The sequence below is a fragment of the Dicentrarchus labrax genome, unplaced genomic scaffold, assembly GCF_905237075.1.
Source record: "Dicentrarchus labrax unplaced genomic scaffold, dlabrax2021, whole genome shotgun sequence".
Lineage (NCBI taxonomy): Eukaryota > Metazoa > Chordata > Actinopteri > Moronidae > Dicentrarchus > Dicentrarchus labrax.
Genome location: NW_026136701.1, coordinates 12,180,084 through 12,205,515, shown reverse-complemented (window position 1 = coordinate 12,205,515; position 25,432 = coordinate 12,180,084). Strand labels below are relative to the sequence as shown.

At 41.6% G+C, this 25,432-nt stretch overlaps 2 protein-coding genes across 5 annotated transcripts; one reads left to right on the top strand and one right to left on the bottom strand.

Moving 5' to 3' along the window:
• Positions 1-1,269: 1,269 nt before the first annotated feature.
• Positions 1,270-15,054, top strand: wdr47a (WD repeat domain 47a). Of its 2 annotated transcripts, none has more exons than XM_051399644.1 (17): positions 1,270-1,518; positions 2,745-2,914; positions 3,368-3,451; positions 3,572-3,656; positions 5,163-5,294; positions 5,518-5,694; positions 5,825-6,336; positions 6,445-6,562; positions 8,615-8,796; positions 9,584-9,823; positions 9,922-9,985; positions 10,447-10,604; positions 11,430-11,599; positions 11,727-11,897; positions 12,009-12,140; positions 12,350-12,568; positions 13,448-15,054. In XM_051399644.1, the coding sequence occupies exons 2-17, from the start codon at positions 2,757-2,759 to the stop codon at positions 13,588-13,590; spliced, it is 2,745 nt and encodes a 914-aa protein (XP_051255604.1). In that variant the 5' UTR covers positions 1,270-1,518; positions 2,745-2,756; the 3' UTR covers positions 13,591-15,054. The 2 variants fall into 2 exon arrangements, with proteins under 2 accessions (XP_051255604.1, XP_051255613.1); XM_051399653.1 differs by lacking the exon at positions 1,270-1,518 and adding an exon at positions 1,526-1,703.
• A 71-nt stretch (positions 15,055-15,125) lies between these two features.
• On the bottom strand, positions 15,126-25,329 carry gpsm2 (G protein signaling modulator 2). 3 transcript variants are annotated; one of them, XM_051399660.1, is made up of 16 exons: positions 25,104-25,329; positions 24,074-24,112; positions 21,939-22,309; positions 19,295-19,516; positions 19,076-19,211; positions 18,809-18,948; positions 18,583-18,706; positions 18,324-18,439; positions 17,597-17,752; positions 17,386-17,494; positions 17,125-17,254; positions 16,962-17,038; positions 16,649-16,876; positions 16,368-16,527; positions 16,073-16,263; positions 15,126-15,921 (listed from the first exon to the last, which is right to left on the bottom strand). In XM_051399660.1, the coding sequence occupies exons 3-16, from the start codon at positions 22,001-22,003 to the stop codon at positions 15,745-15,747; spliced, it is 2,031 nt and encodes a 676-aa protein (XP_051255620.1). In that variant the 5' UTR covers positions 22,004-22,309; positions 24,074-24,112; positions 25,104-25,329; the 3' UTR covers positions 15,126-15,744. The 3 variants fall into 3 exon arrangements, with proteins under 3 accessions (XP_051255620.1, XP_051255631.1, XP_051255640.1); XM_051399671.1 differs by having other exon boundaries at positions 16,649-16,837; XM_051399680.1 differs by lacking the exon at positions 21,939-22,309.
• Between the last annotated feature and the right edge of the window lie 103 nt (positions 25,330-25,432).

The window sequence follows — 25,432 nt, the reverse complement described above, 5'->3', positions numbered from 1 at the left end:
GTCAAGTGTACTGATGATAATGGCCTCTTTTAAACTGATATTAATGCGGTCTGACATGCTGTCTGGCATAATATCATTCTACCACTCGTCCTTATCTTTGCATTTATAAGTAAATAACATAGGTAAGTATCAACCACCTATCCAATACCTGTTTGTATCATTATCATTAATATTGTCCCATGCAGGCTTTGCAAACCAAGACAATCACTAGTCGAAGTCTAGTTATTCTGCAACACCAGACATATGTTTGTTTTCATTATTCAGAAAATCTTCACCATATCATTAATTATTCTTAGAGCTAGATTGATAAATCAACTGGGCCCATAAATGAGCCAATATTAGCTCATTGCAGATGTATCAGTATTGGTATCTATAGTATGCCAGCTGATGATAAACAGGAAATTGCTGTAATGAAATACAGAAATGCCAAAAGGTTTGTTTAAGTGTTTCCAGTATATTGTTTTGAATAGCTTATTCCTGTGTTAGGGTTATTTTTCAACTTTAAAATGTCCACTCACATATCTTGATAAAAGTTTCCTAATAAACAAATTAAATGGATCCTTATTAAAAATGTTAATATTAAAATGGACATTAGCTGATACATTGTTATCAATAAAAAAACTAATTAAATATCAGTATCTGCTTCAACAATGTATCATTGTTCAGGCTCTAACTGTCTAATTGCTATTTTAAAACTGATGATTTCTAAATGAAAAGCTGCCCTTTATTACTGCAATAGACAATTATTCTTAGAAATATCACTATTAATTCCCATATACCATTTATAGATGTTAATATTTAATAGATATAATGTTTAGTTTATAATAATAATGCAGTTTTATTGTGAATTAGACCCCTGTCGTTCACAAACACTAACAGGCACAAGGGAAGGGATCCTGCCTGTCTTTGGCTGTGATAGGTTAGAGGTTTGCCCTGAGGGGCCACAGAGGGGCCACAGAGGGATATTTCTATAAGGATTTGCATCATAGTCCAAGTGAATGCAAGTAAAAAACAAATGAGTTCAAAAACTGAAAAAGACTATTTTGCATATGACATGAAAAGGGCCCCTTTAAACCTCTGTGCACGCCTCTGTTTCTTCCCAGTATCTATATAATGTTTTAATACTCCTAACAGTTTTTTTTTTTTTTTTACTTCTATCAAAATATCTATTTATTTTATTTATCTTTCCATCATGTTGTATTCTCCACTGCTGCTGCTGTGAGGTTTGAGTGTCTGGAGGATGGATAGAGGCGGTGCTCCCGCAGGCAGCAGGCGGGCGGCAGGCTGCAGCAGGAGGCAGGGCTGGGCAGCAGCAGACCGCAGCGGAGCGGCACAGAAAGATCCAGCAAGGAGGGGGACACAGTCAGACAAGGAGGAGGGGACAGAAAAGCCAACACACACACACACACACACACACACAGCCCCGACAACACGGAGCGGCACCGTCGTGACAGCGCCTGACAACCGCAAGGAAACACCAAGGAGGGAGACTGCGTTTTCATGTATTTTTAGACACAGGTGAGCATCGACCGCAGCACACGGGCAGATTTGTGTTGTTGTCGGGAGAGCTGTCAGTGCGCACCCCGCCCGCCCAGCTAACTAGCGGATGATGCCTCTCTCTCCCCTCGGCCTGGCTAGCTAACAGTCCCCCTCCTCCTCCCCTCCTGCCGCCGGGTAAATTAGCCTTTATAGGAGCTCTAACGGTAACTAGCTATTTGTTGGTTTTCATCAGTAATCCGCTCGCTATATTCAGTAGCCATGTACAGCTAACAAGTAGCCTAAGCTTCTTATACTGTTTGACTTGTGGCTCAGAGCCAGTGTTATTAGCTAACCATCTCTCATGCTAGCTTAGCAGGGCTGCAGTGTGATAGGCAAAAAAAAAAAAAAAAAAAGAGAGAAGCTTTCTTGCTAGTTTTGTAGCTGCCGATGTGTAAATAGTTGAAGCTCAACCAGTAATGTGTTAGAGGCTACTTAACTGTCATGACAGTAATATAAGAGGGTTTTCTCTCCTCTGTAAACCCAACATGTGGAGGAGTGTGCATCCTTTCTAGCTAAGTTAAATCCAGCAGTTACTGTCTCGATCTGTTTCCTCTGTAAGATCAAATACGTTTGTGATGATGAAGGACTAACATATTGCAGAGACTGCCCTCACTATGGCAGTCAAATGCTGAAGAGCATTCAAATATCTGGATAACACCACTAATTTGCTTGAGTAACCTTAAAGCTGAGATGAACATGAAAGGAATTGAGTTGCAAATCACAACAGATTGCACTGCTGTGTGGTTATACAGCTTTGATCTTTAAAAGTTAAACTTTACAGAGTAGGAGGAGTAATGGGAGATTCATTACCTTGCAGTCTTTATAGGTAATAGATGTTAAAATGAGTTGCATGCCTGTTAGATGACATTTGATGGGACTGCAGACTGAGGAGAAGATCTGTACATTTGTGTTCATCCTGCAAAATGAGGCACTATTAGTTTCATACACTTCCACTTCAATTACAGATCTGTAAGTTTTTAATAACAGCTTGCTTGGAATGATTACTTTGGGAAACCGATATCTGTAGAATGATAACTAAACTAAGATTATATCATCGCAGTGTGGTTCTGCTGATGATATTAATGATGATTGTCCTACTTGCCACCCACATTTTCTCATTGTGGTCATGGTTATGTTCGCCTGTAGCATGTGTGTGTAGTAGTAGTAGTGTTAATACTTTGCTTCATTGCCCTTGTCATTGGCAGACCGTCGTCACCATGACAGCGGAAGAAACGATAAATGTGAAGGAGGTGGAGATCATCAAGGTGATCCTGGACTTCCTCAACGCCAGGAAGTTGCACATCAGCATGCTGGCTCTGGAGAAGGAGAGTGGCGTCATCAATGGCCTCTACTCAGACGACATGCTCTTCCTCAGGTAGATGAACTCGACAGCAACAGCCACACAGTTTGGATACTGTTGTCTCAGGTTGCAGCTCCAAAAAAAGCTGCGTACTATGAGGCAGACACAACAGGCAACCAATCCAGTCTTAAGTTTATGGTTTCTGATTATGTCCTCTTCTGTGGAGATAGAGTAACACTGCACCGCCGCTGTAGATGTGAGTGCTCCCTTGAAAGTGAGCCAACCGTGCGTATTGTCTGTAATTCCACTCAAGCTGAGTATTAAATACATTTCACCTTCTAGTGTGAAGGGTCCGTTAATAGTCTCATCTTGTTATGTTACACCTTTATTAAGAAAGTTTTTCTGTTATGTGGCCACGTTACAATGAAAAAAAAACATTTGCGTTTACACATTGGTGGGACATTTAAAATTAAAGGACAGGATTCAATGTGTTACCTGTGTATTAAAAACGAACTGTTCTTGTTTCAGGCAACTGGTGCTTGATGGCCAGTGGGATGAGGTCTTGCAGTTCATTCAGCCTTTGGAGTGCATGGATAAGTTTGACAGAAAAAGGTGTGTTGACTGTGTGTCAGTGTGTTGTCTGTAGTATGTTGACTCCCAGAGGTTGATGTTAGCATCGTCAAACAGCACCAACATTTAAATAGCTTCTTTCTGTGTCTGTGATGTCCTCAGGTTTCGTTACATTGTCCTCAAGCAGAAGTTTCTGGAGGCTCTGTGTGTGAATAATGCCATGTCTGCAGAAGATGAGCCACAGCATGTAAGTCACTAAACTTGTGTAAATTTACTAATCATCAGTATTTTTTATTATTATTCTTCAAGCCTCCCAAGTGACAGAGCCTTGAATTCTTATTCTTAATGAATAGACTTTGTAACAGCGCTGCTTTGTCTTCCCACTGACTGTCACTGGTTGTCATGGCAGTAAACAAGAAGGCTCGATCTCAAAGACGAGAAGAGAACCAGTGTTTTTTTAGTTTGAAACTGCAACTCTGCAGGTTACATGAACAAATCTCACAATCGTTCTGTTTTATAAAGAGAGGAGACGGCAGGTTGTGTGTCTGTGCACAACAGTGGCTACATTTGCATGCAAGTAGTGACGTGGCTATTGGCCACTCTGCAGTGAAGGACTTATCTGGATTAAGCTGTTCATGCACGCCTCTGGTACTACGTGATTGACTATCCTGAGTATAAGCCGTTTTACAGAGCGTATCTGTTCACCTGTGATGTTCCACCCACAGATGAAATTTGTCCAAAAAATAAAAAATAAAAAGTGCGGCCATCTGTTGCCCCCTTCCTTTTTGTCTGAATCAAAGATTGCAGATTGTCAAAATGGACACTAACATGCTTTCTCTCTATAATGTAGGGATATTGCCAGATGAGGGTTAATATGGACATAAGTATGTTTTTGTGCCGCAGTAATCCATTTAATTATGGGAATAATAATTGGCTTTTTTGGGTCGTAGCTCAATTGTGACCTATGTCGATCCAAAATCTTGTTAACAAACACAAACACCTACATTTTGCCCTGAAAAGATGAGAATGTGGCACTGGATGGATTAGAAGCTGTAACGGAAGAATTAAATGCACCTGAAAAGTTGCCAACAGCTTTACTACAATACATAATGAAATATTGACTTTGATGCTAGTGGCTATCTTGTCATAAACAACTCTGAATTATATCTAATTCTTTGCTAATCCTAATTAGTAATAAATGATCTAACAAATCAGTAAATCCTGCACACACTGTTTCACACATGCAGAGACACTTACATTCAGAGCTCATGTTTCCTTTCTGTTCATGCTCTTAAATTAGGATCGCTGTGGGCCTGCTGTCACATGGCAGAGCTGTGGATGCAGCTGTACCAGAGATATCATGTCCTATTAACTGGATTAGGTCAGACTTCTTCGGACATCTGTGAACACAGTGTATTGGTGTCCATGATCACTGCCAATAATGTGCCGAGGGGTGTGTATTGGTTGTGATATGGATTCGATTGTTTGTTGCCCGTGTCTTTTCCGGATGGTGCAGGACAACATTTTAGGAATAAGAACAAAGAGCTGTTTGATCTGAAGATGGTGTTTGTCTTTTTTCTTTTTTCTTTTTTTCAGTCTCACTGACATTTAAAAGTCATCTGTGCCTCCGGTGTGCTGCTGGAGATAATGTTCTTTCAAAAAGTACCATGTTTTTTTCTGTCTCTGCTGTTCATAGCAGAACTTCAACTCAGTCATCTGTGACAGTCTGAAATACATTTCATGTTCTTTTTAGTTGGAGTTCACCATGCAAGAAGCAGTCAAGTGTCTCCATGCCCTGGAGGAGTTCTGTCCCTCTAAAGACGACTACAGCAAACTGTGTCTGCTCCTCACGCTGCCTCGCCTCACAAACCATGCAGAGTTCAAGGCAAGAAATTTGAATGTGAATTGAAACAGAAGCATTTCAGTAGTAAAGTATATAGTATGCTGCTATATGTGCTTATTAATTCTCATTTGCAATTTCCTGAAAGTGAAACCATCTCCTATTTGTTCTATTGTGCACTTTTCTGCAAATACCTTTATATGTTTTACCTTTTTATATGTGTGCAGCAGGTATGTAGATTTCTTATTTTGCTGCTGGTGTCCCACAGGATTGGAACCCCAGCACTGCCAGGGTGCAGTGTTTCGAGGAGGCCTGCACCATGGTAGCAGAGTTCATCCCTGCAGACAGGAAGTTGAGTGAGGCTGGATTCAAGGCCAGCAGAGATCGACTCTTCCAGCTGCTCCTCAAGGGAGTCCTCTATGAGTGCTGCGTGGAGTTCTGCCAGGTAAAATCAAACATAAGTACTGTTGTCTAAATTAGTTTGTGCCTGAACTGCTAAACAACCTTCTTACAGGTAGGTTGGTGTAATGATTTGCAGATGATTCAACTTAAATGTTGGATTTTTTTGTGTGCAGAGCAAGGCAACAGGTGAGGAGATCACAGAAAGCGAGGTCCTCCTGGGTGTCGACATGCTGTGTGGTAACGGCTGCGACGACCTGGACCTGTCACTGCTCTCCTGGATGCAGAACCTCTCCCACACCGTTTTCTCCTGCGCCTTTGAACAGAAGCAGCTCAACATCCACGTGGACCGCTTGGTCAAGCCTGCGAAGGCTGGGTACTCTGACCTCCTCACCCCACTCATCAGCAAACTGTCTCCATACCCCTCTTCCCCACTGCGCCGCCCCCAGTCTGCTGATACCTACATGTCGCGCTCCTTGAACCCGGCGTTGGATGGGTTGTCTTACGGGCTGTCCGGCCAAGATAAGAGAGCGAGTGGCGGGGAGGTAGCGCCGGGTAAAGGGGTCTCTCCCATGTCCCACTCGTTCGCCAACTTCCACTACCCTGGAGCAGGAGGGCAGAACCTGAGCAGGAGTCTCATGATGGAGAGCTCTGACTGCCACAGCATCTTTGAGGAATCCCCTGAAACGTAAGGGTTTAGGTTTGGAATGGACTGTCAGTCTCAAATTTTTTGTCTAGTAGTACAACCGAAGCAAGCTGTGTTGTGTTGTTTTGACACTGTGTGTTCTCTGTTAAGGTCAAGGACAGACACGCCTGTGGATAAGATGATGAGTTCAGTTGGAACTCCGAACCTGCGTCCTGCCTCAGCTCCGGGCGAGGACGCGCCATTAGCTGGCTCCACTGACAGGAATGAGGTAAGCATAATTTACCTTTTCCTTTTAACTCGTTGGACCTGTTGGATGTCATGTATTACTGAACAAGCTCTTTATTTTGTTATGTCCCTGCATTGTTTTTTTTTCTTCATGGGTGTTGCCTGCTGTGAAGGTCTATTTATAAGTCAGTTTTGATTAATGGTTTTCTGAGCGTCTGAGTCATCCTCCTCCTGCAAGTCTGAATTACAGCGTAGTCACTGTCAAGGCTGACATGGCTGCTGGGAGTGATGTATTGGCTTGCTCGGTTCATTCAAGCTTTGTTATCCTTTGCCTGGATTGTTTGTGTTAGTATGTTTTCATTGTGTTCCACCACTTCATGTGCACCATAAACCTTAGGATGCATATAGGAAAGGGGCTTTTGTATGTGTATGTACACATAGAATCATAAGTCAGGCAAATCTGAACACACAAGACATGATTTTAGATTCAGTGTGACAGTGTGAGCACGGGTGGATTTGGTCATAGGTCAGCAGCGAGATGTGCCTGAAGAATCCAGGAGCTTACCCACAAAAAATGAGTCATTACTGCCCTCATGTAGCCTGTAAACACAGTGTTAACACAGTATCCGTTTCTGTCTGTCTCATGCGTTCTATTCTGGGCCCCTTGTGCAGCTCGGTGTGAAGTTAGTGCTTTCCTCTGCCTTCCCCGTCACCCTGGAGACGCCTAAAGAGGCCAGAAACAGAAGCAGATTTTGGAGCCTATGTGATCTCGGTGTCACACTCCCACCCTCATCTTTCTTGTTTTCCTCTCTGCCCGCCATCCCCTTTTTCCAGAGCTGGAACAGAGCCAGTGTCTGCCCCCCTCCCCTCCTCCCCTCCTCCCCCCCTCCCCTCCACTAAAACACACAGTAGATCCATTCCCATCAGGATTATCAGGACAGGAAGCAGAGGACAGAGAGGGGAAGTGACCTGTCCTCAGCTCTCAGTCTCACCCTCCTTCCTCCTCTAATACCTGAGCTGACAGAAGAAAAGGGTGGACCAGGGTTCATCCGATCACAATGCTGCCTTTGAATAGTGTTAATAGGAGTTGGCTGTTAAATACTATAAGTATATTATGCGTCTCCATGTATTCTTGTTCATATGTAGGGGAGAGTGGGGTAAGATGAGCCATTTTTCATATTTAGGATCACTACATCAAGGCAATCATAGTTTTGTCGCTAACTAATATATCTGCATATATTTCAGGATGTTGTGCATCCCTTCAAACAAACAGAATGAGTGTAAACATAACTGTTTCGATTATATAGCTTGTCCAAAAAAAGGTCTTGTGGCTCAACTTACCCCGTGTGTGGGTACAATAACTGTTTTTATTATTATTGCATATTACTGCTAAACAGCTGTTTTGTGAAAAAACATTTTAACATGAGAATGCCTTAAAGTGCGCTTGGGAAGAGAACATTAACAGCTGTGTTTTTGGAATATACACAGAATATGTTTTTGGATACACTTACTAAGTGTATTTTGGCTGTAGCCACCAGCTCAACTTACCCCTGGCCAAATGGCTCAACTTACCCCAGAGCTACCATTTTGACTTTATTAGTCCCCACAGCTAAAATGGTGCACTTTTATACTAGGTTTATGACCTCATGTTGTAGCTCATAGATACCACAACTGATGTATAAAACAAATTTAAAACGATCTATTTTGGTCTAAACACAATTCTCATGAAACTTTTGATAGACTAAATTCACTTTCAAGAGTGAAAAATGATTTTTTGGAAATAAATATCTAACCACTTTACCCATGTGGTTCTTACATTCACAGACTCCATGAAATGATGCCTTCCTCCTAAATATTTGGTCACATGATCAATGTTTTTTACCATTTCCTAGCAACAAGGGGTGGCTCAACTTACCCTTTGGCTGTGTTTATATTTTCCATTTAAGCCAACTGTTTTCAATAGATTACATTCATAAATTGAGATAAACAGCCAATAGGACTTACTGAACAACACAAGGAGAAAGTTAAAGGGAATTTCTATCATATAAGATGTTCCATGTATTTCTTAATAATTAGTATTTTGTTCAACCCTCAGCTTCGTGACTCGACAGAGAAGTATGAAGAGTATTACCGGCAGCGTCTGCGTGTGCAGCAGCACCTTGAGCAGAAGCAGCAGCAGAGGCAAATGTACCAGCAGATGTTGCTGGAGGGAGGGGTCCAGCAGGAACCCCCGCCCAGCGACATGCAGCACAGCCTCACTGAGAAGTTCCTCAACAGGTACAGACACAGCAAGACATTTAAAATGTTAGACAGGTAGTGGACATATTGACAGTCTGCCATGTCTGGGTAGTTCTGCTGCAGCTTGTCTTGAGTTAAGCTCGGTAATTACTGTATGGCTTTCAATATCTTCATACAATAGGGGAGCAGCTGTCAGACAGGGAGAAGTAGACATGTTAGGGAGCAGGTGGCTTTTCCTAGCATGTCACACACCTCCCCCAAAACCCGCCTCCAGTCCACATTGCACCATCTGTGACGATCAGCTACATCACATCACATGGGACCATCACCTCATGGGTGTTAGTTATACATAATATTAGACCCAGACTCCACTCAGAAATAGCCACCGTCTTAAAGAAGGCGACTTTAGCATGCCCCCAACACAAAAGTATGTTTAGCTTTGAGTCTATGTCCAAAACGACATAACATTTGTTCATTACTTCTCTGTCAGCAGGACAAAGGCCCTTTGATTTGTCCCCTGGGAGTTCCTCCAGTCCTCCCTTTCCCCTTCCTCTGTATCCTCTGTATCCTCTGCATTATTCACAAGGGTAGCTGTGCATAATGACATCATTACTTCAGTTTTCTTTTGTCCTCTGCCCTTTGTAGTTTTAACTAGATTTAACTAGCCTGCCAACTCAGTCAGCGTACCGACGGCTTGAAGACAAAAGTAAAATGCGCAGTAACTTTCTCTTTTCCCAAATGGAAAGTACAAGATAACCCTGTGATAAGAGAGAGGAGGAAAGTCTACAGAAAGAAAATATACTGAGAAAATGTGTGTGCTCCTCAGGTCCATCCAGAAGCTGGAGGAGCTCAACGTGGGGATGGATAATTTAGGTGAGGAGGTGAAGTCTCTGGCCCAGCAGTGTAATGGCAACGGGAACACCCCCGCCACCGAGGATAATAACAACCCTCCAACTGTGACCCCGGAGCAGACCCAAGGGGGAGGGGTGCTCAGCAGCACCCCACAGAACAAAGTCGGGGGCCGCACGGTCCCTCCTCCAGATGAGTCCCCTGTTGTCACCCAGAGGTACTTTACGATTTATTGATTTATTGAATTTTCAACCAGAGTTTGTTGCGGGGTTGAATTTAATGATTATTGTGTTTTGTGTTTTTTTGTTTTGGCAGTGGGCAGAAAAACCAAGCAGGTGAACAAGATGACTCTCCGGGCTCCTTATCGCGGAGTAAAGAGGTAGCTATGAAGACAGCCATGTTGACACAGCAGAAATAAACCATTACTAATAGTGACATTCAAACAATTCTGCCAGACCTGCTGTAAATAATTTATACTTCAACAGGCATATAATTGTCTCGCTGTGCTGAATAATGAACCTGAAGTGACTCTGTGCCACATTATCTGTTATTACTGTCATGCTTTAGTTCTGTAGAAACAGTTGTCCTCTCACACTCTCTGATCTTATTTTAAAGTTTAGCACACTCCCTCCTGTTTTCGTCATAGTGTAAGGCGATACAGTGTAATGCTAATTTAACTAAGCAGATTATAACAGTTTCAGCATTGATGTCACGCTGGCACCATGACAGTATGGATGTCATAGGGTAGAGAAGATCAAGGTAGATTATACTGCTAATTAGATGTAATCTGTGTGTTCATGTGTTTTTAATATGTGGGTGTGTTTTTTGTGGTTTTTTTAGGGTGACAAGACAAAAAGCTTGTTTGTGCCGGTGCATACTCTGGAAGATACTCAGGCTGTTCGAGCTGTTGCCTTTCACCCGTCTGGAGCGCTCTACGCCGTGGGATCTAACTCCAAAACTCTTCGTGTCTGTGCTTATCCAGAAACATTAGACCCAAGGTACCGTAGACAACTCAAGAACTTAGTTTTAACAACACTTGTCCAACCGTTATTCTTCTATTACAGAATTATTGATATGATTAATAGTACGACACTGGCTGTTTCCTAGTTTTGTGATCCAGGGCATACTAGATTCAAAGCATAGTAGAACATAGTTGACACTGACTTATAAAGGGCTTTTTAACCTGATAGTAACTTTTAAACTTTTGACTATATCACATGATTTTTCAGCAGATGGAGTTGCCAAGTTGTCATGGAATTGTAGAACTTCAGATGTAAACATTTTTAAATGTTGAGATTTAAAGATCTCCTCCAGACATGTATTAATATACAAATAGTCTGCTTGAAACAATAATGTGTGTCTGACAAAAAGTTCTACAAATCCTAAAAAGATCATTAAAAAGACATCTTCTGCTTCTACTAATTCCAGAATATTAAAATTAAAAAAATTTATTTAAGTTTTCCTGCTGGACACAAGATGTCTTCTTCTTCACTGTCCATTCTCAGTGTTTGTGCACTGGCGGCTTCAAGTTTCTACATCACACAGGTTTTTCAGTGAGCACAGAGAAACTTCATTTTCAGCAGGAGAATGTGAAAACATCCCTCTAGTGTCAAACTCTGCACATTCATCATTCTGCACAGTACAGCTCAGACATCCAACTGTAGGAACAAGAAGAAAAACATATTTTTGAGTGGAGGGGGAGTTTATTCTATAAACTGGTTAGGACTTTTTCATTTTTTTTCTCATTTATAATGGACCACATTGTTGTAATGTCTACCAGTTTACTCATCTTCTCTCCTAATATTTGTCTTCCCTCTCCTCAGTGGTTCAAGTCCAATCAAGCAGCCGGTCGTCCGCTTCAAGAGGAACAAACACCACAAAGGGTCTATCTACTGTGTGGCCTGGAGCCACTGTGGGCAGCTGCTGGCTACAGGCTCTAATGACAAATATGTCAAAGTCCTACCTTTTAGTGCAGAGACATGCAACGCCACAGGTGAGCCTACTCTTCACATGAATGCATGATGGCAGTCTTGTTTGTTGGTGTCAGCACATACAGACAGTGGGAGCATTTATTATCAGCATCTCACACGCATTTCTGTTTGTGTCTTTCCGTCCCCTAGGCCCAGACCTGGAGTTCAGCATGCATGACGGCACCATCAGAGACCTGGCCTTCATGGAGGGTCCAGAAAGTGGAGGAGCCATCTTGATCAGCGCCGGAGCCGGAGATTGTAACATTTACACCACCGACTGTCAGAGAGGACAGGGTCTACACGCCCTCAGTGGACACACAGGTGCACTGACTGTCCGTCTGTCCTACTGAACTCAAAAAACATGAAGTGGAGACTCAAAGAGATAATGCTGACAAAGTGAATAATACATCATTATTTTGTGTTGCTGTTCAGGTCACATTCTGTCTCTGTATACGTGGGGAGGTTGGATGATAGCCTCTGGCTCTCAAGACAAGACGGTGCGTTTCTGGGACCTCAGGGTGCCCAGCTGTGTCCGAGTAGTGGGAACTGCTTTCCATGGCTCAGGTATGGCTCGTGTCGTGTGTGTCACGAGTTTCACCTCCATCTTGGTCAAACGATAAACATTTTTAGCAACGTATGATACCAGAGGTTGCACTGCATCCACAATGGGTGCTGATGAGAATAATGATCTTCTCAGTCAGTCCAGGATGATTTTACTCGTAATCATGTGCAGTTTTTTAACAGCTACACCCCTTTTTCTTTTTACTCCACAGGCAGTCCTGTTGCCTCGGTAGCAGTGGATCCTAGTGGCCGTCTCTTAGCAACAGGACAGGAAGACAGTGCATGCATGCTCTATGACATAAGAGGAGGACGAATTGTCCAGGTGTACCGGCCGCACTCTAGTGATGTGCGATCCGTCAGGTTCTCCCCCGGAGCACACTACCTGCTCACTGGCTCCTATGACACAAAGGTCATGGTCACCAACCTCCAAGGTACAGTATCTGCTAAAATATTTATGACACAACAGTGCAGGTTTTCATTTCTGGACAATCAGAGATCTCTTATTAGAACATGTACACAGTTGACTGCTTTTACCCAGCATTTATTTCTTTATGTGGGATACCCTGTTTGGCTTTGACCTCAAATATATATTGTGTTTAAATGGCTCGTAAGTGCCGTGCATGTTTGCTTACAGTCGTGTACTTTATGAAACTTGTTATTCATATGATCCATGTAATGCAAGGGTGCCTCTCTGTGGCTGTTGAGTTCAATTTAAAGGAGTTGTTTTAATAGTTCTTTGTTTTTCTTCATTGGAAACTGAATATAATTTGGATTTGAACTAAACAAGACATTTTAATACATGAGCTTGAGCTTTGGGAAACCGTCACAGGCATTTTTGACTATTTGTAGTCAAACTATAGGTGTTTTATGTACAGATTAAACTAATGAGATAAAATGTGTTAATTAGTGAGCTTTAGATGTGCTGGTATGAGGACAGAGCTAGGCTAGCTGTTTCCCCTTGTTTCCAGTCTTTATGTTAAGCTAAGCTGCTAGCAGTCGCTACATATTTACAGTACAGACATGAGACTCATGTAATTGTTTCCAGGGGTGCAAATGAGTGTATCTCCCAAAATGTTGAACGTTTACCTGAATAAGCAGGCAGCTACAGTAAAAGATTTCATCACATTAAGGTAACTCTACAGTGTATATTCAGTGGCAGTTTGTGGAAATACAGAGATTCCCATAGTTTCATCACGTCTTCTGAATTTTGTGACACTTTTCAATCTAATGTGAGACATTTTGCATAATTGTGTGTAATGATTTGAAATATTCCTGTCTGAGCTCTGCTTCCTGTGTGTGTGTGTTTCTAGGTGACCTGACCAAGCAGTTGCCTCTGACCGTGGTGGGAGAGCACGGCGACAAGGTGATCCAGTGTCGATGGCACACACAGGACCTGTCTTTCCTCTCGTCCTCTGCTGACCGCACTGTCACACTCTGGACACACAACCCCTGACACACACACGTGCACAGACAACCAGTCGCTATAATCTAAAAAGACACACATTCCCCCAAAACAACACTGCTCCTCTTCCTGCACTATCAACACTTGTCACACCCTTTCGACACACTTACAATCTGAAAACACAAACACACCCACACACATTGACACACTCACAGGTGAATGAGCCTTTCACTCCTGTCTGTAGGAAAACCAAATGGATACAACCCTGTGACACATCAAAAGCACACCTGTTGCATGTTCTCCCTTTTTTTTCTTTTCATCTCTCACATTGCATTCGGCGGACCGGTTGTTGACATCTTGAGGGGTTTAAACTGTAGGATCGTTCATCACCCTCACTATCACTATCACCCCTTCATGTGGTCTCATTCTACATCTTCACTCCTTACACACCGCACACCAGTCAGTTGCTGCATGTCCTTTTCACTGAGGAGTCGTTGAGGTTAGAGGGGACAGAGTGCTTTGTTCATGATGGTGCCTTCCTTAAGTTGTCAGTTTCCATAACAAAAATGTAAAGATAATATGGTCATTTTTCAAGATCAAATTTTGTTAAATCATTTGAGAAAATCCTACATTCCTTTTTCTTTTGCATATCATTTTCTTACAGCTGGTGTTATGCTGCTATTGTTTGGGAAAACAACTAAACTTTATGGCGTAAAATGTAATTTTCCAGTGTGTCAGTAGTGAGCTTTTCCCATCAGGAGGCTGAATCTGTGGAAGTCATACTCTCTGTCGATCAGCTGCCGCTTCCCCGTGGGATGTACTGATGTGTAATGTTACTGTACTCACTGCATTACTACAACTCAAAATGTGTAAATTAGCTTGTGTATTTGTTTTAAATTTGAAATCAGTTTTTTTTTGCGCTGAAGCTGTTACCAGTGTCTTGCGATGGCTTGCTTGCAATGGAAGATTGTTATTATGTCAGCATCAAAGGGAAATACCAAGTGTAATTTGTGGTTGAGCGTTCCGTTTGGGAGTTTTCAGTGTTCAAAAGCTTTGGTTTGTCTACTGCTGTAATTATATAACAACAGTAGGTGGCAGTCTTTGCCCATAACATTAAGGGTCTAACCATATGCACAATGAAATCTGAATGGACAACGGGTGTTTTGATATTTATTTAGAACCAGTATTTGGGGCATATGCATTGTAATCTTTTGTTGTATTTTACATGCGCACTTTCTTTTAACATTGTCTTCTACTATTGATTTACTTACAAAGATTCATATTTAAGTTTTATGTTAATGTATAGTATATTTTATTTTAACAAATAAGGCCAAACTAATACGTACATAGATGTATTTATTTCAGTTGTGTTCATGTATGTACAGTTAATGTTTTTGAAATGCTAGTGGCTCTTGTATAAGCCTTTCTAATTCTTGTTTTTAAAAGTGACTTAAATTAATTCAAGCTAACTCAAGTCTGACTGCTGGTACGTTCATTAAAGTGTCTTTTACACAAGCTGCAGCTTTTGTGCTTTGTTGATGTACACAATTTAAATTGAACATTTTAAAAAGTCAAAACAAGATGGCTACATGAATGAGGTTTATTCCTCTGACCTCGCTGAAACATTTAGTACAAAAGAGTAGAAAGGCTGTACAGAGATTTAATTCATTCTTATATCATTTTAAAATACCATTTCCTTTGACTGACAGTGGAAACTCTTAAACCAAAAAGACCCTCACATATATACAAAATACATGGAAAGAGTGCTGTAGCTTCAACTCAATCACCACTGTGAGTGTAACCACTTTAGTGTGTTGGGACGGTAGTTAACAGAATCATAAGTCATAAAAAGCACAATAAATACAAACAAAACTGCTGTTGTGTATTGAAAAATACACATAAGGTGAAATGAAATTAGTAGGAGTAAAAAATCATGACAAACAAGAATAAAAAAAAACAACACTTTTGTCCCTGATACTACTGAGAGTTTCTTAGTGTTGTGCAAGTTGTGTGAAACAAGTCCTTGTTAATTTGAGATTTTTTTCCCTACTGTATACTACATTATATGCTGACAGTGCTTGGTTGTGTCCAAAAGGACAAATGTAAAGAGACACAAGGCTTTCGTCTGGGTGACCATCCTGGTCAGTCCCAACACTGTCCACACCTTCATGAGATTAAAAAAAATATGTCCCTTCAGTGCTTAGTTTAGTTGGAGCTGGGCCTGGCTGCAGCGTTTGCTGCAGAAGGCAGGGTGACGCGTTGCTCGTCCATTCGTTTGGCCTGAGAGCGCATGATGAGGCTGAAGAAGTCCTCATCTGGTACAGTAGGCCCTCGGACCGGAGGAGGGGGAGGGGCACAGCGCTGGTCATCCAAACGGGACCCCTGACGGAATTAGAGGAAGGAAGAGGGACATCAGTTTGAGATCTGGTTATGGACATTACAATTTCTTGTTAATAAATGCATTGTATGCTTATCATTTTGCAGGAAACTGTTTCATTTCTTCAAGCGCTGTGTATTTGGTCATATCAAGTACCTGGCACTTGACAAGCATATCGAAGAAGTCATCGTCAGGCTCAGCACTGTCGGCGTTGGCCATCAGGTGGCTGAGCACGGCCTGGTTGCTGTTTTGATTCAGCCTCAGACCAGGCAGGCTTCCTCCTGCTGCTGACGACTCCTCTAACCGCCGACCTTGGCCACCCGAGACGTTGACAGACTCTGACACAGCTAGAGAGTTTGAAAGAATCAATGAGAGAAGTTTGGTTTCAGTGTGAAAAGGAAGCTAAACTGTGGAAATTGTGGGACTTTGGAGTGTGAATGCATAAACTTACATTTCCTGATCGCTCTGGGGGGCGACTCTGGACCACTGCTTAATGATAACCTGCTGCCCTTATCCTGTATTGAACAGCGTTGGTCATCCATACGGTTGCTCTGGAAACGGCTCAGCAGGTCGAAGAAGCCCTCGTCACCGAGCATGTCAGGACTGAGTCGCTAATAAAGCACAAAAACACAAAAATGAAAAAAAACTGCAGAACAGGCCTTGTTTGAGGATAGCTATAGGAAATTAAAGGGCATTCAGGCATGTGTGATATCAGCTGGAAGCATCCGGTACCTTCTGTGGTCCCTGCAAGGGTGTCTGGCTGGTGTCCAGGGTGTTGCTGGTGTCCTGGAGGACTTTACTGGAACCACCAGCCTTGTACTTTTTCCCACGCAGACGGCTGACGAAGAAGAGCTTGGAGGAGCTCTTAGCCAGGGAGGGTTTGGATTGTTTGGTCAGGATGTCACTGTTCCACTTCTGACCCTTCAATACACAGGAATGGATTAGTTGCTGTGGTCCAAACTTGAAAAAATAAATCTGGTTTTAGTAGCAAAGTGTAAGGAGCTTTGATAGAACATTATGGACTTGACAGGAGAGAAGTTCTTACATTCATCTTGTCTGGAGTGAGTTTCATCAACTCCAGGTTCTCCATGCTGTGTCTTCTGCTCATCCTGGGCCTCGCTCCTAAAACACATAAACAATGTAAACACTTGCTATACCAACCACACCGTTAAAAACAATACATGTGACTTGTAACTTGACCAGCGTACCATGCAGGTTGTAGTCTATCTCTTTATTCTCGGAAAGGGTGGAGTTATTTGTGCTATAACTCAGACCCAGAACCGTCTGGAGATCGGAAACGTTCATACGAGCCGTCAGCTCCCCGCTCCTGTCTCCAGTCTAGAAAAAAAACCAAAAACAAACACAAAGGGTGGTTCAATTTACTATTGAAGGATTTCTTTGCCTGTTTTCAAAGTAAAACATATAAGAATATGGTTTCCACTGCTTTATGTGTCATTTACATTACATACCTCTTTGCAGATCTCCAGGTGTTTCTCAGCAAAGTGCATGGCTTGGTCATGGTTCCCTAGTGCAGTGTAGGCATTTCCAAGACTCCAACATGCACGTCCCTCGCCAATCCTGGATCAAAAACAAATTTCAATACATGTATATGCGCATGCTTAAAATAAAGGAAATATCAGCATGAATTCTTATTCCTGTAGTGAATGTATACGTGTGTACCTGTCATTGAGGTCCTGGGCTATGATGAGGTGTTTGAGGTGGTAGTCTATGGCTCTCTCATAATCCTGGAGGAGTGTGTACGTGTTGCCCAGACTGTAGCAGGCCTGGGCCTCCACAGCTCGATCCTTCAACTGCCTCGCCAGCTGCAGCGTTCTCCTGACAAACACGAACACAAGCTGGTTCAAAACACTGAAGAGTTGCCTCTGGCTTGCTTCCTACGTGCCACATGCTTTACTTTTTCAGAAGAAGCACAGTCTAGGAAGGGCGTATAATGTCAGACAATGTAAACAATGAGATTATTTTTTATAAGTAGCCAGAGAGCTGTTTGTAACATGCTTGTTTAAAGCTTATTTATGCTTGGTGGCGCAACACTCTTAAAAGTGGTCTTTCAACAGAGACATGTCACACCACACCCAAAATTTATATCTTGGCGGCAGTATGTAGAAAGAGAGAAGTGATTTGCCCAGTTAACCCCTTTCTACCCTGCTGGTTGTAGCAAGACTTCTGTAGTGTTAATCAAGAAGGAGCATAGAAATACATTTAACAATAAAAAAGGGACAGCATTGTTTTTATGTATTCTGCCACCACTGTTTAAAGAAAATTTACTTTATCATAGCAATGTCTAAATAGTACTGTGTAACAGTTCTTTGATAATGCCAGTGCCATACAATTTTACCTGTATGCATGACCCGTCATACTTTTTTATACAAAAGATTATTAAACTTACTTGTAATGCTCAGCTGCCACCTCAAACTCCCCCAAAAAGATGTATGCATTCCCCAGGTTGCAGTATGCCCGTCTCTCTGCCGAGCGGTCGCCAAATTCCCTAGCTATGAGTAAGCGCTGCACAAAGAAAGAGACACAGAAACATATTTTATTGTTTCTATTAGAATAACTAATTACAAAAGTAACTGAGTCACATTTATAATGCAATATACTTTGCAAATATACTTTAATAATAAAAGGGTTTTAGCATTCCACCACACCTGTTGGTGAGAAGCTACAGCTTTGTGAAAGTTCCCCAACAAGTAGTATGTGTTGCCGAGGTTTCCGTAGGTTCGACCCTGAGCAGCGCGGTCCCCAAGCTCCATCACTATTGCCAAGTTTGCCCTGAAAATTAATATATTCAAATGCATTATGATTGGATAGGAGCAGACAGTCATTGTATCATTAAAATTGCCCACACATATTAAACAGCTCATAGTTACTCACTCGTAGTACTCAGCTGCCTTCCTCAGTGCCATCATGACCTCCTCTGGGAAATCTCCAGGTTCAGCTCCACTCCAACAGATACTTTTGCCTTTGGCATGGTACACATTGCCAAAGTTATACAGAGCTCGCGCCTGACCCACCTAACACAAATCCAAGAAAAACATGTCAGTGATGAAGGTTGATGTCTTCTGAATCCGCCCATACACAACACATAATATTTCACTGCATACATTATCAATAAAGTACTTGAATACCTTGCAGCCTCACCTTGTCATTAATGTCTCTTGCGATGTCTAAGTGCCTCTGACAGCACACCACAGCCTCGTCAAACCGCCCCAATACCTTTAATGTGTTGCCAAGGTTTCCACTGGCTTTAGCCTCTCCAAGCAGGTCACAAATTGTCCTACGCAACACATATTATGTTAGTAACAGTAAACATAGTAATGATCGGTCAGCAGGGTTGTGTGGTTCTTGTGCAGGTCCAACCTGGTCAAGGTGAGGTCATGCCGGTGGAACTCCAGGGCCTTAGCGTAGTCATGCAGGTGGAAGTAGGCATTGCCCAGCTGGCTGTAGATGGCACTGAGCACCTGCAGGTCCTCTGTGCCCACCTGGATGGCAGCTTCAAAGAAGGATACGCCTGCTCTGTAGTCACCCACCTTACAGAGCCGCTCACCCTCCAACGCCAGCTCTAGGCAGGACACCTCCATCCTACAGCCGAAAGAATCAGAGTCAGTATGTCGGTCAAGAATCTGGTCTGCTGTTTGACCTGGCTGAGTTTCAAGAAAGAAAATTATTACTGAGCAGCACCAAGGTATCTAGAATCCAAAGACAGAAATTAAAGCTCAATAAAAAAAAAAACAAGTTGTGGAAAAATAGATGTTCTCTGGCTGAAACCTACAGCCAACTGAGCAGACTCCTCTCACACCCAAGGAACAAAACCTCTTTCTAAGTAAAGGCAAACAGGGAATGTTGTTTATCTACTTCCTTCCACCTACAGAGAACAATGGCTCAAACTGGGTTTGTTATGGTTGATTTCACATCCTTTATACATGCCCTAAGAAAGTTAAGTGGGTTCCTTTTACAGTCAAATGAAGCAAAGAGCAAAAGTAGAAAAGTATATCAATGTTCATCACCCACCTGTTGATTAGCTTCATTTCTGAATTAGAAATGGTTTAAAATAGGGTTAAATAGAGTTGGTTACTTTTAACGAAACAATCAAATTCACATTATCCTGAATTTTATATAATGAATATAGCTTGTGAAAGCAATATGTAAATGACTGATTGTTGATTCTTTTCCAGGCATACTGACAGCAAAGGATGCAAAAAATAGTTTCTTGTAATATAGGCAATCATTATAAAAATGCAGGATATAATTTTTAACATGCAATTTGAAGTGGGTCCTCTTAGGGCAACTGAATAACCAAGCCTTGTGAAGGTACAAATGAGGTTAGGCTCGGGCGATTCAAGGCCAGATGAAAAGAGTGTCAGACAATGGCTGGTGGCTTATCTGCACATGGATTATCTTTAGAGTAAGCAGCATATTTGCACAAAGCAAAAATTGTTAGTCTGCCAACTTTTGTTTTTCAGGAAGCTGAATTGTTGGGAAAAGACCGGATTCACACCAAATCTTTTCAGTTTGTTTGTCTGAAGCTTTCTTCTCATGGTTTTGTCTGAAAGCTATCAAAAACTGACCCAGAAACACTAATATAGACGCAGTCTAGTCTGGATTTCTTGTGTGAATTAACAGTTTACATAATCTATAGTGTGCTATTAAATTGACACAAAAACAGCAAACAAAGAAGCTTGTTTCATCATTCGGCTAAGCTGTAATTTGTGAACAAAAGCAAACATGGTTTTATGAATAGTCGACAATGTAATCGCAGTCTTCGGCCTTAAATTAGAAAAACGTACTCTTTGTTTACTACCAAGTTAACAACATACTTTTCTAACACCGTAAATGTGGCAAATACTAGCCTACCTGCTTGCTTTTCGTGTTTTACGACAACAACAGCACATGGAACATCTGAGAGGCATCTACCAAGGTTTCCACTAGAAAAACTTCAAGGCTACTTCTCTTTGTCTGAAGCATGGAGAGAGCAACTCAACCCAAATGAGTTGATTGTACTAAAATAAGGTGATCAAGGTCTTGTTTGTTGTTGATTTAAGTTTTAAAAAAGGTTAAAAAAATAGCATTCCTTTCCAGTGAGATAAAAAAAAATCCTCTGACGTCAGAGATATTTCTGCATCACGCATTGGAAAAACTTTCAAGGAGACCGGTGTGATGTTGTCAGAGTATTAACTTCCAATGCATGGCAGCACAGAAACTGCTCATTCAGCATTTTCTAAGATAATCTGCTTTTCTTTCTACCAAGCTCTCTCTTCTGACCTGGTCACCTGAGATTACGGCTGTAGCGTATGCACCCAGCAGATTACAGAGCTGGTGAATGCTAAGTAGCTTTATTAGACTTCTCAGACACAAGCAGGCTCTGTAGCGTTGTCTAATGGAATCAACCATCCCAACAATAAATTGGAAAAACAGACATCCTAAAGAAGATGCCTACTCTATCCAAATAAGTTGGACACACGTGTGGAGAAAGACAAAAGCGAGCAGTGATGAATTTTTCAGGGCTTGTTAAATATTGAAGTTAACTGGAGCAGGTCTTTCTGTGTTTGGCAGGTGACACCTGCTGCCAGAGCTCTCTAGCAGCGTATGTAGGGACAGCTGGCTGATGCCTTTTTAGGGAAACTCTCCTGCCTTTTGTGGGAAACTCTCCTGCCTTTTGTCAACAAACTCACAGAAAGCACTATGGAAAGTGCCCCCCACTCAACACTTTAACTTTGGCCTCAATTTTCAATTCTATATTACACATAATACATCAACGTAACACCAAATAAATAAATACCTCATCTGTTACCTGACACATCTCTTTTGTCATAAGCATTCAAATTATTACAAATAAAAAGAGATTTTTATTCTCCTGACCAACAGTCAATAATTTCATTTACAGCCCCCTCCAAAACTAATGACGGTAAGCAAAATGTAAAAAAAAAAAAAAGAAGAAGGAAAAAACAGAGCCAGGCAATCTACTCTACAACCATACCTTAGTTGAGAGAGTATAGATTCCTACCTGTAGCGGACATGAAAGGACTGCTCCTCAGTCCGCGTGCTAACCAGTGAGCCACTGGTATCCATCGATGTGCATAATATGAGGGAAAATCCCAGTCTCGTTCCCAAAAAAATGGTTGCGGTCAAAAACAAGACCCAATGAGAAAGAAAAAAACAAATCGTTGGTCAGAGGGAGTTGGGTGAGAGAAGGGTAAACCAAGCAAAAAGTCAGCCAACGTGGTCAGCTCGTGTGTTCTTCTGCTGAATGTTGACAAGGGAAGGTAACCCCATGAGTGTTAGACAGAGCTGCAGAGTCCTGAGTGTCAGTCCACACAGCTGCTTTCATACACTGTGTGTTTTGCGTCACCGCACCTCAATCTCGTCAGCTGCCCTCTGTGAAGAGAACACAAGATGCTGTATGTGAAGCCTCATTCTGGCCACACGGTGCCATGGCAACACCAACCAAACAGCAGCGTGCACAAGTGGGGCAGGCAGGGAGCGAGAGAGCAGGATGGGAATGAATGGACGGGGTCAACACGGGAGAGCTGTCAATCAAAGACGGTGACTCAGTTCATCCAGGCTTGGTGATGTGCGTGTGTGCGCTAAAGTTGCTACAAGGTGAGTAAGCAATGAACCCCACAGAGCACAAGCACAGACAGCAGGAAAAATATCATTTCCAGAGTGTGTGAATGCAAGTCAGGGGTAGCCACTGAAAGGAAAGAGCGACCAGCAACCTGTTGCATGATTTTGTTGCATAAAAAAGGTCACTAAATTAAAACTGAAGCTCTGGAAAACGTAGCAAAACAGATGAACCTGCTGTGTGTGTGTGCAACTTCCACCAAAGGAAAGGACAGAGATAAGCAACCTACATGGATATGATAGACTGCACCAAGTAAAGACCGGGGGCCAACCACTACCTCATTTCTCCATGAGGTCATAACTAGCCACACCCATTTGTCCCCCAAGTTACCAGCCCCTCCTCCCACACACACACACACACACACACACAGACACAAAAATGGGAAATGGGGCAGACCCGTTATTTGCAAACTGTGTTCATTCTTTATGCTAAATAACAGCCAGCCAGAGACAACAAAGACAAGGCAAACAAGCAGTGTGTTTATCTGAAAAGTTTTCAGAGACAGTTAAAACAGATGGCACTGGCACATAAACTGTCTCACATCTATTGATTAGGCATTTTAAATGATCACCCGTGTTCTTTTTCCAGTAATCTAAATATGTTCAGCCCTACTTTACACAAAGGTCACTCAATGATATGCTACATTGCCTTCTTCTTTTGCACAACACATCCCTATTAACTAACTAACTAAGATTAACTAAATCTCTCAGTGAACACTGCAGTATGAGGTGCAGTAGAAACTTAATAATAAACTTAGAACTGGGGCAACATTTTATAGTTTAGGGCCTCCTGAAAAATACACAGATTGGAGCTTGTTGAATATACAGGTAACCTTGCGGCTGGTTTGCTATAGCAATTTCTAAAGAAGAGGTTTGTATCTTTGCATAATCCATTAGTTAAAACAGCCCCTTGCCATTTATAGTCCATATACTTTGAGTATTTGTGTTTTAACCAACCTGTCTGAAAAGAAAAGTTTAGAGAGAATTAAATAATCTCTTTGCCCAGTTTATTGTGCCTGCTGCTACGTGGAATGTTGGTTATAACGCAAACTAAAGCCCAGGGCTTTGGTAATCTGTGCAGTACGTGTTCCTGCGCATATTATAATCACAGATTAATGTGTGCCAGTGTTCGTGCAGCCTTTTCCACCATTGTATGCCAGCTGGGTGTGTTTGAGAGAAACATTCTCGGCTCACAAAGCTACAGTGAGCATGAACAAATGTGTAAGAGGAAGAAGTGATTGATGACTAAACACACATCAAAGGAAACAAGAGGTTGTTTTTTAATGACAGTTTCACGGGAGGTAATCACTGACTCGTTTGAGTCACAAATAGGACATGATTTCACCTTAAACACACAGCAGATATTTTCTTTGTGCTTACAGCCCATTGATGCACTAAAATGGTACTGCCACTGAGAGCAAAATCTAAATATGGAAACACCACTCAGCATTACACCATGAGCCAGCAAAAACCGCACCAAAACAAAAGAAAGAAACAAGTACACAGTGGGATACTGACCGGTAATTCTTCCTCACAGGAACAGGATATCTGGAAAGCCTGCAAGGAAAAGTGTACATTACATCTAAATGAACTGTTGTACAACTTGGTTACTTGAGTTTGTGTATTTAATAATAGACATTAGGATACAGATTTGATAGAACAATAAACTTACAATAAAGACTTGGTGGTTCTGTACTCCATTTGATATATACACTCAGTTGCCATGTTATTGCGTACAACTACCTAAAACTAGGTGTACAAATAAACCAGGTACACCTAATAAATAAAAAACACTAAATAATAGAAACACTTTCCAGTATAATGCAATACATTTAAACAATACACTCAAACTACAGCTTCCTAAATTACCATATATTTTAATCCCTTTTGAAACACCTTTCAACAAACATTTTTAGTATTTCTTGCAAGGCTGCATTCATTTTACGTAAACCAAATAAACAATGAGTGTAAATATGCCATATACTACTACTGCTACTAATACTGTCAGTTTATAGATATAAGAGTGTGTGTATGCCTGTATAATTGTGTATTACTAAACTGCCATGTAAATGAACAATCTTAATGCAGGTATATGAAATATATTAAAGTGACCATAATCATGTAAGGCAAATACAGTTAAACAATTACTCTAATTATGTGTACTACTTTAAAATATATTCATTTCGTAAGCTTAAAATGCCCCAACATGCTGCTGTTTGTGATTCTTAAAGTTATATCACAACCAACACCAATGATTATACTAATTCCAAATGATCAGTAATTAATCTTAATTCATTAATTAATCTCTACTGAACACATCCATCAGAATGAACACCGTTCAGACAGATTTTAGTGCTACTTGAGGGAGCTTTAAAGAGGGGATTGTAAACGCCACACTATGTTTACTACCGTAAGAAGTTTAACACCAGCTCGAAGCCACAACCTGGGGCAGTGAAATTTACCCCTTTCTGCTTCATACCAGCCTCTGGTTACTCAGTACCACACTATCTTAACACTGGCCAGTTAGCATGTTAGCTTAAAAACTTACGTTAGTCGGTCCAGCTCGAACAATGGTGACTTCTCTTCTTCTTTTTACTTTCTTACAAAAATATAAAGTTAGGTCCGATTTAAAACATAAAACGGACGTCCGTAATTTAGGGACAGACTGTACTATACCCAGACTTACATTACATTACTCTTTAACTTTTTATAAAAACTTGGATTTAACTCCGCTGAGAAAGGAGAAGAACCTTGCGGCTGTACAACAAGCCTATGTGTTTTCGCCAAGTAGCCAATCAGAGGACGACATTCAAAGATAGCCACGCCCCGACTAACAGTCATTGGACCAATAGATTTGAATAGGAAAAAGATGACGTA